Source organism: Callithrix jacchus, chromosome 9, assembly GCF_049354715.1.
Source record: "Callithrix jacchus isolate 240 chromosome 9, calJac240_pri, whole genome shotgun sequence".
Lineage (NCBI taxonomy): Eukaryota > Metazoa > Chordata > Mammalia > Primates > Cebidae > Callithrix > Callithrix jacchus.
The window spans coordinates 74,028,813-74,041,494 of NC_133510.1; the positions used below are offsets into that span (position 1 = coordinate 74,028,813).

General features: G+C 41.7%; 1 protein-coding gene and 1 long non-coding RNA gene across 6 annotated transcripts in view; one reads left to right on the forward strand and one right to left on the reverse strand.

Annotated features, from left to right (window-relative positions):
• The window catches only part of LOC118144265 (uncharacterized), a 437,346-nt gene that overhangs the window by 330,907 nt on the left and 93,757 nt on the right, over positions 1–12,682 (reverse strand). For all 5 annotated transcript variants that reach the window (XR_013521933.1, XR_013521935.1, XR_013521934.1 and 2 more), the window contains exon 4: positions 6,005–6,124. This is a non-coding gene — a long non-coding RNA (uncharacterized LOC118144265). The remainder of the gene's footprint in view (positions 1–6,004; positions 6,125–12,682) is intronic.
• Positions 4,333–12,682, forward strand: part of LGR5 (leucine rich repeat containing G protein-coupled receptor 5) — a 143,745-nt gene continuing 135,395 nt past the window's right edge. Inside the window, exon 1 of the mRNA XM_002807128.7 lies at positions 4,333–4,834. Within this exon, the coding sequence (XP_002807174.4) occupies positions 4,623–4,834 (212 nt within the window). The 5' untranslated portion in view covers positions 4,333–4,622. The remainder of the gene's footprint in view (positions 4,835–12,682) is intronic.

The following is a 12,682-nucleotide window of genomic DNA, read 5'->3' on the forward strand; positions in this document are numbered from 1 at the left end:
TTAAGTGGTTTATCCAATGGAGAGGTGATGGAGCAGAAGTGGCTTTAGATTTAGTTGTTTAGAAGATGACCTCAGGATTTTGCTTCTCTCCTTTCTAATGTTAATGTTCCATTTCCTGTGGGCTTTCTTCCCAAAGCAGAATGGTAGTCCCCATGAGCTCTAACTTTGCTTGTCCTTAGAGTTCATGAAGTCAGAGAAGACCCACTCATCCCAGGGTCTAGGACAATCCCCCAACCAAATGTCCACAGTCCAAAAGAGCCCTATACTTGTACCCTTTAATCTATGAGCCTATAAAATCAAAAATAAGTTAGTTACTTCTAGGAAACAATGGGAGTACAGGCATTGGGTAAATCTTCTTCTAAAAGGGAGAAATTTCTCAAAACAAAGGGGGTACATGCCCCATGGAAGTCCAAAACCCAGCAGGCCAGTCATTAAATTTTAAAGCTCCAAAATAATTTCCTTTGACTACATGTCTCATATCCAGGCAACACTGATGCAAGGGGTGGGCTCCCAAGGCCTCAGGCAGCACTGCTCCTGTGATAACAGCTTCTGAAGTGACTGCTTTCATGGACTGGTGTTGAGTGTCTGAGGCTTTTCCAGGCACATGATGCAAGCTGTCAATGTATCTACCATTCTGGGGTCTGCAGGATGGTGGCCTTTTTCTCACAGCTCCAGCAGGCAGTGCCCTAGTGGGGTCTCTATTTGAGGGCTGCAACCCCAAATTTCCCCTCTGTACTTCCCTAGTAGAGATCTCTATGAGAGTTCCACCCCTGGAGCAGACATCTGCCTGGACATCCAGGTATTTCCATACATTCTCTGAAATTTAGATGGAAGCTCCCAAGCCTCTACTCTTGTTCTACACCCTCTGGAGCAGCTGCCTCAGACATATCTGGGGCCCTGTTAGTCACAGCTAGAACTGGAATGGCTGGAATGCAGGGAGCAGTGTCCTGAGGTTGTTCAGGGCAGTGGAGCTCAGGGAAGTGGGACATCTGGACCCTGGGCCCAGCCTACAAAATCCTTTCCTGCTAGGCCTGGCTTGAATTCCTCCCTAGAAAATGAGTTTTTCTTTTCTACCACATGTCAGGGCTACAAATTTTCCAAACTTTTACACTGTTTCCCTTTTATATATAAGTTCCAGTTACAGATCATCTCTTTGTTCACAAATATAAGTTTATGCTGTTAGAAGCAGCCAGGTCACATGTTCAATGCTTTCCTGCTTAGAAATTTATTCTGCCAGATACCCTAAGTCATTACGCTCAGGTTCAAAGTTCCACAGATCTCTAGGGCAGGGGCACAATGCCTCCAACCTCTTTGCTAAAGAATAATAAAAGTGACTTTTGCTCCAGTTCCCTGTAAGTTCTTCGCCTCCATCTGAGACCACCTCAGCCTGGACTTCATTGTCCATATCATGTCCATATCATAGCATTTTGGTCACAACAATTTAACAAGTCTGTAGGAAGTTTCAAACTTTCCCTCATCTTCCTGTCTTCTGGGCCTTCCAAACTGTTCCAACTGCTGCCCATTACCAAGTTCCAAAATTGCTTCCACATTTTCAGGTATCTTTAAGCAATGCTCCACTCCTCATACCAATTTTCTGTACTAGTCCATTCTCTGTAAAGTCCATTCTCTATAAAGTCCATTGCTATAAAAAACTACCTGAGAATGGGTAATGTATAAAGAAAAGAGGTTTAATTGGCCCAAGGCTCCACAGGTTGGGAGCCTTCTTGTACAAGAAGCATGGCTGGGGAGGCCTCAGGAAACTTACAATCATGGTGGAAAAGGGGGAGCAGGCACATCTTTACATGAAGAAGAGAAGAGAGAGAGAGAGAGAGTAAAGGTGGAATGCAACACTTTTAAACAACCAGATCTCATGAGAACTCACTACCATGAGAACAGCAAGGGAGAAATTCACCCCCATGATTCAATCACCCCTCCTCCAACACAGGGGATTACAATTCAATATGAGACTTGGGTAGGGACACAGAGCCAAACCATATCACTATTCAAAAGAAAAGAAGTTATTACATGAAGAAGACACATGCAAATGTATGCTTATTGCATCTCAGTTCACAGTTGCAGAGATATGGACCAACTTAAGTACCCACCAACCAGTGAGTGGAGAAAGAAAATGTGGTATACATACACCACGGAATAGTACTCAGTCATGAAAAGGAATAAAATAAAGTCTTTTGTAGCAAATTGAAGGGAGCTGAAGGCCAATATTCTAAGCAAAGTAACTCAGGAATGGAAAACCAGATACCATATTTTCCCACTTATAAGTGGGAGCTAAGCTATGAATATGTAATAACATAGAGAATGTTATAATGGACTTTGGAGACCTAAAAAGGGGAAGGTAGGAGAAGGATATGGAATTTAAAACTATATAATGTGCAATGTACACTACTTGGGTGATGAGTGCACTAAAATCTCAGAATTCACCACTATATAATTCATCCATGTAATCAAAAACCACTTGTACCCCAAATGCTATTGAATTATTTTTAATATTTAAAAACGGAAGAAAGGGCAGGGCACAGTGGCTAGTGCCTGTAATCCCAGGACTTTGGGAGGCCAAGGCGAGCAGATCACCTGAGGTCAGGAGTTCGAGACCAGCCTGACCCACATGGAGAAACCCTGTCTCTACAAAAAATACAAAATTAGCTGGGCATGGTGGTGCATGCCTGTAATTCCAGCTATTCAAGAGGCTGAGGCAGGAGGCGGAGGTTGTGGTGAGCTGAGATTGCACCATTGTACTCCAGCCTGGGCAACAAGAGGGAAACTCCGTCTCAAAACAAAAGCAAAAACAACAAAAGGAAGAAAGACACATAGTAGGTGTTCTTTAAATGTGGAAAGATTGGCTAAGGGAAGCAAGAATAATGTGAGAACAAGCACAGGGTAGCAGTGAATGTGGTGTACATAGGGAAAAGGGAGGGAACAGAGTGTACCGAGAAGCGGGCTCTCTGTTCTGATTGTGTGGAAACCAGCATTAACACAATTTTCAGTGGCACTAGCACTGCCAAGTTGTTTGTTTTTTCACCCAAGAAAGGAAGATGTTCAGACTACAGATTGTGTTCAAGAAATTGTACATTTTTGGTTGAACAAATAGTGACGTTTGGACATAAATGAAGGAAGGCACATATACTGTACAGACACACAAATCTTCCCAACTCCAAAATTGAACGTTTATATGGGAAATTTGGTTGGGCAGTCTGAATGGAGGAAGATTAAGAAGGACTTTGAAAATCAAAAGGGTTTCTTACCTTCACAATGCTATAAGGCATTGTGCCCCAGAGTGAAAACTGCATTTTTGTGAGTTGGTGTGGCAGGCTTGGATACCACCTCTTTCAGCAGCTCACTCAGGACTGGTGAGGGCTATTTGTACCTCACTGAGGGCTTCTCTACAAGAAAGCCCTGAACCCTTTCCTCCTTTCTTCTGCAGATTCACTATAGGACACTTTTTTTAAGTAAGAACATGCATTTCCCCCCTGGCGCTCCGCAGCAGTCCTCGGAGCCCAGTGTCACTCACCTGGGTATGACTGCTCTTACTTCAGAGAACCCTGGGACACTTAAGATGAAAAGCCCCCAGAAGTTAGCAAACAGCCATCTATCTGTCTGGCATCGCTATACTAAAAGTGACTTCTAGGGTATTCTAAACCGCTTTTAAAAAACAATTAGTCACTTCGACTTCCTCAGCCTGCAAGAGTTAGGACGGCAGTAGTGGAGTGCTCCCTCGGGAGCTGTATTTATTTAGCGATTAGCCTAGCACTTTGATTTTAGGGCAAAAGCGAGCCAGTGTGGCTGACGTAAGGATCAAAAAGGCCACCTATCATTCACGGAGGACACCTGACTCCTCAGCCTGGTAATGTAACTATTTCTCTGCATCGAATTTTAATTTTTGTGTTTTGTTTTGTTTCATCACTCCGTGTAACTCATTCATTATTTGAAGCCGGCTCTGAGGAAGCGCGCTGCATCCTCCTGTCCTTGTGTGGTTGCTTAGGTCTCTCCGAAGTAGGTCTCTCTCAACTCTCAGTTCTGCGTCTCGCCGGGACGCATGAAGCGGTAAGGGTGCGGGTCCCCTACCCTGGGGCACGAAGCTGAGCGCTGGAATCGGCCCCGCAGAGGCTCAGTGGGAGCTCCGAGAACTCGCCTGCACCTCGCGCCGCCTACCGCCTCCCAGCCCGGGACTTGGGAAAGGAGGGAGGGGACTAGTGGAGGGAAAGTGGGGCCGGGCGGGGTAGGGGGGGTGCCTGGGAAGCCAGGCTGCGCTGACGTCACTGGGCGCGCAATTCAGGCTGGAGCGCTTTAAAAAACGAGCGTGCAAGCAGAGATGCTGCTCCACACCACTCAGGCCACGAGCAGCAGCGAGGCGCAACGCCACGGTCGCCGCTGCAGCCAGGGCTGCTCCGAAGGCTGGCGTGGCTGCAACCGGCACCTCAGACCTCGCTGCGCTTCTCGCTTCTCCTCGCAGTCTACGCCGGAGGGGCAGGAACGCGGTGCCCGGTGCTGCAGACGCCCGCTGAGTTGCAGAAGCCCACAGAGTAGCACCCTGCGCGCCACGGCCCACAGCAGCCCGGTGCTGCCCTCCGCCCGCTTCCGACTCGTGGCCCCCTGCTTCGGGCACCATGGACACCTCCCTGCTCGGTGTGCTCCTGTCCCTGCCTGTTCTGCTGCAGCTGGCGGCCGGGGGCGGCTCACCCAGGTCTGGCGCGCTGCTGCGGGGCTGCCCCACACACTGTCATTGCGAGCCCGACGGCAGGATGCTGCTCAGGGTGGACTGCTCCGACCTGGGGCTCTCAGAGCTGCCCTCCAACCTCAGCGTCTTCACCTCCTACCTGTAAGTGCTTCCCCACTTCACTCCGGGAGAGAGGCTAAGGGGAGGGAAGGCTAGTCCAAGGCGAGGCTGGAAGCTCCTTGGCGCCAGCCTGCTCTGAAGGGGGCAGACGAGTTTGTCAAAGGCATCCTGTCCTGGCCTGTTTGGGCCCCCAGAGAAATGCACGTGTCTCGGGGAGTAGTGTGCTGGAACTTTTGGGACCCTCAAAGAAATGGCTTCGAGTGCAACCCGAGAAAGTGCTGCTGCCCCGCAGCTTCCCAGTCCAGCGCTAGGCACATCGCAGGGCGAATTCCTGCAAATGACAAATACAGGCATTTGCATACGGAGAGGGCATTTCTGCACTGAGCCTGGAACCCAAAGGCAGGCAGCCATCTGGTCCCCCGCCCCAACAGCTTCTCTGCGTCTAGTCGCATTCCACGAAAAGATGGTCTGTAGACCGTTTCCCCAAAGGAGAAACAACTTGCCTGGCTCCAAAGGGTTTTATTCTGCATCCCTTGCACGGTGACTTGATGTAACCTTTTTCTTTTCTTTCCTCTTTTCCTCCCTTCCTTCCTCCCTTTCTTCCTTCCCTCCCTCCTTTCTTATTTTCTTTCTTTTTTAACGGCGTGATTAAAATGTGGCAGCCACAAACTCCGATTAGAGCTGCCAGAACGTTATCTTTACCTTTGGCTGCCCGCGCCGCCCTTTGAAGTGCCCGCGGCCACTGTGTAATCTTTAACCATCTCCTCCCCCGGGGGAGGAAAGGGGAAGTGGGCTGAAGGCTGTTGGGCTTGTAAACAGCGGCACGGACACCCAAAGGGAGACCTGAAGCTCTCTATCATCCCTGGGGGATCCTCCCAACCCTTCTCTCCCCCATCACCGCTTCCAAAGCCCTGAGGCAGTGGCTCATTGCATAATTTTGCCTCTGGAAAACCAAGGCCTGAGGGTAACAGGTGGCTGGGTGAACGCGGTGACCCAGGAGGAACCCTAGTCTCAGAGACGAGGGGTCTACTCCCTCCACCCCCGAGCAAAGCATCTGGGGCTTCATTCCTTCTGGCAGAGACCAGGTTCTAGGCCACTCCGGGAAACAGGTGCTCCTGACTACAAGGTGAAACACTGAGGTTTGAATTCAAGACATTGCAGCGAGCCCACCCCAAGCCCATGAAAGACCAGTTTTCGGCTTCTCTGATGTACCTTGGCAGGAGAGAGCTGATATGTTTGTGAACCCGTTCTTCCATCTGTTGAGTTGTTTTCTGGAGGGAAGAAACATGAAGAGGCTTGCACAACATTTTCCACTAGGTAGTGATTCTTTTTCTGGAGACAGAGTGAGGAAGAAAAAAAAAACCTTTACTTGCTTTAATATTGTCTTTAAAGAAAAGTACCATCCTGCTAGATTTTACAATTGGTAGATGGAAGGTCACCTCATTTACCATAAAGCTGTTTTAACTGCTTTTTCTTTTTTACCTGAAAGAATGGTAAAATTATTTTTCCCACCAGGCTTCCCCTCAATTGCACGCAATGCATGTGGTACTGATATTGTTCCAGGAATGGAAATCTGCTCTCCTAAATGATCATGCTCTCAAAATTCACATTTCCTCCTCCTGGACAGCTGTCTCTACTACAAAGCGGAATATTCATCCCCAAGCTCTCTAACTGCTAAAGTCAGTGTTGCAAGGATCCTGAGCTCTCCAAAGCAGTGAATTTCTGGGACCAGTTTGGCAATCGTGCTTAGGAGCCTATCACTCTGCGTCTTCCCCATTGCCCTGGAGAAGTTTGACTATATACAAGAGAGGTGTGCAGTGCCCCCAAACACTTAACCTATTATTTAAATTATACATTCATTATAAAATATGTTTAAGAATACAGAAAATAAGCTTATGAATAGTTCCAGATTGCTTTCTTCTCTCCCTTGAAAGAACAAACATTTGTTAGGCTTCCGTTACTAAAAGTTGGCATAAAATTCTGCTTTAAACCATTTCCCACATACCTCAAATGCATTTAACTGTGCCCTCCATGTGCTCAGGAGAACCTACTGCCACCTATTGCCAATGTTCCCTATCTATCTATAGATAGAACAATCTATCTATCTATATTATAGATAATCCCTTGAAGTTATAATACTATTAGGAAATTTAGTGTCATATTATTCTCATGTTATTTGATGACAGCCTGTACCCTGGCCTAAGAAGAAATTTTCCCAGTGCCCTATGAATTATTAAATTCAGAGTGTCTATATAAAGTGATATGTAAATGTTAAATACTTCTAATGCAACATAGTTCAGGGAATATGATTGTTAAATATAGAAGTCAGTCCTGAAGTATATAATCAACCTGGTGTTCTTTATAATGTGTGATTTCATAATTTGGTGTCCTTATATGCTAAAAAATGCCAAAGGCGATGGGACGCCCTTTGAGCAGGTGTTGAGAGTTTAGGGTTATTTTGGATTTTTACAACCACAGGAACGCTATGCAGACATGAAGGGTAGATGATGCCCTCTTTTGGTTACACCTAGTATTCTCTGACCATTTCTGTCTTCACTTGTGCAGTCAAAACATAAAAGAGGAATCTTGACTTACTCATATTCAAATAAATGAATATGTGTTCTACTTATTTTCTTATTTTAAGGAATAACTTCCCTTTGCTGTTGAAAGGGAACACAAAGTTATAGCTCCACTCCACTGGGGCCCAGTAATAATTGAGCCTTGAAGAGAAAGTTGCAGTGTACAAAGACTGATGTGGTGAAAAGCCAGAACTACTATCATTTATTTGTAAGAAGTTATCATCATTTATATAGTCAAAATGTCATCTCCTAATCCCCCTCAAAAAAAGAACGAGCATTTCCTTTTCTTCAAACAGACTGATGATGGCAAGTTCCAGCTGTACACATTTGGCAAGTAGCTGTACACATTTGCCACAATCTGAGAGCTGGCTAGTCAGACTTGTAGGTAAAGAAAGTTTCCTACATCTCTTCATAGAATGCAAGCACTACTTACGTGCCATTTTATAATCGTTTTACCCAGAAAAGCAAAATGTTAAGCCCTTCCAAATATTAATATTAACTCTCTTTTCATACTGAGCTGCCTTCCCCAGTAGGTCTTTAACTGGACCAGAGAACATAGCGGAAACACTGGAAAAATCTCAATCTTCATCTCTTTTCTCCCCAACTCCCCCAGCAAGTGGTTATGAGCTCTGATTTTACTAACATGGGCTAATAAAGTTTACTTAGCAGAAAATAAGGAACACACCAAAGCTGAGATATAAAAGCAGACAATAATTATTTACAACATTTAGTACATCTCTATCTACCAGTTTTGATCTGTCCTAAATAACGTAGTTCTAGCATCTAATCTTAGTATAGACAAGTTACTTTAATGCATCAACTGTGGACATTTTTGCTAATAGGGTCTTAAAAGTAAACTCCCCTCTACTACTTTGATGTGTCTTTCATCTAGTTAGTGTGACATTCAGATAGAAAACTAAATGCTAATGAGCATCCTAATAGAGTAAATATACTTTTCTTTATTGGTCCAAAACAGCTATTTTTTTCCTTGCTGTTGCTTAAAGGCATTCACATTTCATCCACAAGCAAATTTGTGTTATACAAACAAAGGAACCAAGAGAAAAGAATTTTTTTTTAATTTTACGTAGTTTGGTTATTTTTCATATGTAACTTTGAAACAAAATTGAATTTTACACATAACTAGTAAAATTGATGTTAATAAGAATGGAACAAAAGTCTCAATTAGTTAATTAGGTACCGGCTTAATATCATAAATGTGTTTTAATATTTAAGATGCAGTTTCAAAATGAAAGATCCTTTTTAGAATCTTCTTTCAAAATGATTTAATATAGTTCTGCTTCTCTTCAAGCAAAGAAAGTTATCTTAAAGGAAAATTTACTTTAGAAGTGATTACAAAAATAGTGACTGTTAGAACAGTCTTAACATTTAGATCAGTTACAAACATTATACAGTTTGCTCTACAACGTACTTTTAGAATTGTTTAAAATACAATGATGCCAGTCAATTTTCTTCATTTTAATAAAGTTCTTTCTTTTTTTCGAGGATTGCTGGGGATTTTTTCCATAGCATTTTTGTTATGGGGTGAATTATTAAAACTAATTGATCATTAGCCTAAGTAACTTTTAAAAGTCATGAGATCATTCAAACAATTTCGTGGTATACATTTAGAATAAATATTCTACTGAATATATTTAACATATGCATGGCAGAGTTTGCATGACAAGAATGAATTTTTATACAGAATAAACATGATCTTTAGTTTTTTTCTTTTTTCCTTGTGCATTTTCCTCAAAGTAAAGGAGTTCTGATGTAGCAACAAAAGGTAGCAATCATAAATGAGTTAGAAGATCAGAATCAAGAAATAGCCTGTGGAGTTAAATAACACCATGTTTTGATAATGGACCAGTCACACTTGGAAGTGTTTAAAGAAGTTCAGAAACACAAAACTGTCTATGATTTCTTAAAGTTAAGTATTTTATCTGAATGATTTTATCGTTTTCAGTTTTCAAAATATACCTGCCAAAGGCATAGAAGTATCAGACCAAACAATTAACCCAGTAAAGGTATCATAAAATTAAAGACATTATAGAATATTTATAATTTTATAACTGAAACTTAATTTTGACTTAGCAAAGTTTTTTTATATTCCTTCTATCAAATTCATGCATTTGTCATTTTAGCTACAAATGAAAAACAGCAATGTGTTGTCCAATGAGCAATTTTGTGAAGTAATGTTTTTGTTTGGTTCAGTTATTTATGCAAATTTAGAATAAAGCTAAATGGCACATTTTCTTGTAAACACTTCCCCAGTAGATATTTCTGGTAAATGGAAGTCTTCATGAGAAGGTAAATTCCTTCCTATAAGATTCAACTTCCTCACTTCGGTTGCAATATTTTCCTTTATAGAGTCTTGTTTTGTAGTAGAGAGATAAATCAGACCAGCACTAAAGCCACAACTGACTGGTATATTACATATCAAACAAAATGACTTGAGTATCAAGTCCTGTTGCTATTTTTGATGTATCTTAGCAGAATTTCACTTGTTAAATCTCATGGAAATCAGTGCCCATGAGTTCCAGCCCACTACAACTCTTATTCCCAGATCTGTCAGCTTTTATCCACACTTTTATGTAGCCATCGTGGATACTAACTACATGCCCAATTTCACCTCTGGAACTCTATCTATGGCAAAAGGAGACATTTCACAGTCTATAATGTGGAATTTTAAATTAAATCCTCGTTAATTCAAAATTTATTTTGTCCTCCATATGTTACATGGTAGGAAGCAGGTCCATTCTTAAAATCTGTGGCATTTTTTTCTGTTAAATTGCTTAAGCCCAATGGGAATGCCTGGCTTAAAACTAGAAGGGAGAAAAACATTAGTTATTTGATTTTAAGAAATGGAATAATGTATCTAGTAGTAATGCTAAAAGGGCTTTAACAGGGTGTTACCATTAATGGAATACTATTAAAAGATGTTTCATAAGCAGAAGTACTTCCATATATCCTCATGTATTACTTCTCTTTTTAATGTTTAAGTCTGGAATTGGAGAGGCTGAAATTTATTTGGAAAGTATGCAAATGACCATATAAACAACTTCTTGAAAGTCAGATGAAATAACACCCCATGATTTAATGATGGGTTCTTTCCTTCAGGGCTAATTCTTCTTATTTGGCTGTGAGTTCCTCCACGGTAGGACATTTTCCACTTTATATCCCCAGGGCCCATACCAATGCCTGACTCTTAGGGGAGTTTCATAAATACTGAATATTTTTCAGTAATGTTGAATTGAGTGGAATTGACTGAACCAGCTGCTGAAATCCCAGTGGCTAGTATGGGTCAGAGAAAGACAGGTGAGAACTACTAGTCCTCAAGTACAAACAACACAAGGCCGATGGTATCCCACAATTATTTGTCCAGCCCCATTTGAAATATGACTGAATAGTGTTCAGTTTAAATGATGCAAAGAGTTGTTTATTTTAACACATGCCATGATTTACATATGTAAATTACTTTATTATTTTAATAGCAATATTCATAATAACTGATAGTTGGATTGTGTTTCCCAAGTGTCCGGCACTAAATACTTTACTCAGTCAAAGATCCCACAAAGGTACTAAATACTTTACTCAGTCAATGTCCCACTTGTGGTGGGGCAACTTGTGACAAGTTAGGAATGATAATAGCACCTCTTATTAGGTAAGCTTACTGTAAGCTTATTTCAAGTATTTCCAATGCTCAAAATATTTTTGGACTTCCTTTGAAGTTATCTTCCCAGTTTACAGCAACCCAAGAAAATCGGCTTTCCAATTTATACTTATGCCTTATAATAATTTTAATTGGTGCCAAAATATTTCAGCCCATTTTTCTTTTCAGGAACACAATTTATGAAGCCCTAATACCAGAAATATTTTTTCAGGGAATTCCAGAGCAAAATGCACTTTTTAATTTTCCAATAATATGAGCATTACTTTAGATAGTTCAGGGCCAATATTTTAAGTTTAGTAGACATCTTTTTATATCCATTTTCTTACTACCACAGAAACAATTTTTCTTGTCTCCAAATCAGAGATAAGTTGTGGTAGCTGCCAGAGTATTGTAAAGAGTGATCAATAGATTAGTAACCACCTAAGCAAGAATAAAACCTTTTTCCTATAACCAGATCTATGTATCAAGTGAAGTAGCTGCATTCTTTGGAACTATTTCTCAGTTCAGAGAGACATGAGCTTTCTTAACAAACAAATTCTATTTGAGCCTATATTCACCTTTAAAATGGATGAGATCAGATAAATTGTTGTCACAAAGGTATCATAATGTTACTCATTTGATTCAGAATAGAGAATTCTTCCAAAGTTTTATCAAATTCCCTAACATATATTTTAAAACTATGCATGGTTTAACCATTAGACAATTAGTGATACAGACTTGTGTGTCAGTTAGAAATCTGGATAAATCATAGAAAAGCTCACCCCCGCTTCAAACAATGAAAAACCTTTTCTGAACTATGCAGTTAATTTCCTCAGTCCTTCAATTCAGTTTATTAACCTGATATGTATTAATCACTTATTTAATTATAAAGTCAACAGAAAAAAACAATACTGATGTTTAGAAAAATTGGGATATGTTTAGAGCACAGTCTCTAGAATGTCTTAAAATAGTACCCACAAACTCTAGCTTTTTATTGACTTAATAATTTAAAGTTATTCAACAATCTCTAGTTTTCAAGAGTCCCATTTTTTATACATGCACATTTTTCATATATTCATTTTATCTTTCTTGTCTTCAGAAGGAGTATTTGCTGCTTCTTCAAATAAGGACTGTGGTGGCCAAGGGGGAAGAAAGTAGTGTCTCGTGCACACACTAACACACACACCAACACACTAATAAGAAACAATTCCCTTTGTGTCACTTGCTTGGCAGAAATGATACAAATGTCGGCAGGGCATGGCCGTGGAGGGTCGACCCTTTAAAAGGGAGACTGTGGAGCTGGCTGCTTGAAGGCACCTTCAGTTCGGTTCAGAAACTGAAATGCAGAAGACAATCGTCCTGGCAAAGGGAGCCCAACTCCAGCTGAGAACGCGTGCATGGAGCTGACCTCCCTCCTCAGCCTGCCAGGCGAGATTAAGCTTCCCTCAAGTGGTCCCTTGTTAGCCCGTCCTTTTTTCGTGTTGCTCATCTTTCACAACTAGAAGCCAAGTGTTTCAAACTGTTCCTCAATTTGCAGCCAAATTCCTTTATTTCCCCCTTCCCCCTCCTGGTCTTCCCCCTCCACACACACACATGGACACACACACACACACACACACACACACACACACACACAACTGTGGTGGCTAACCTTACATGCAT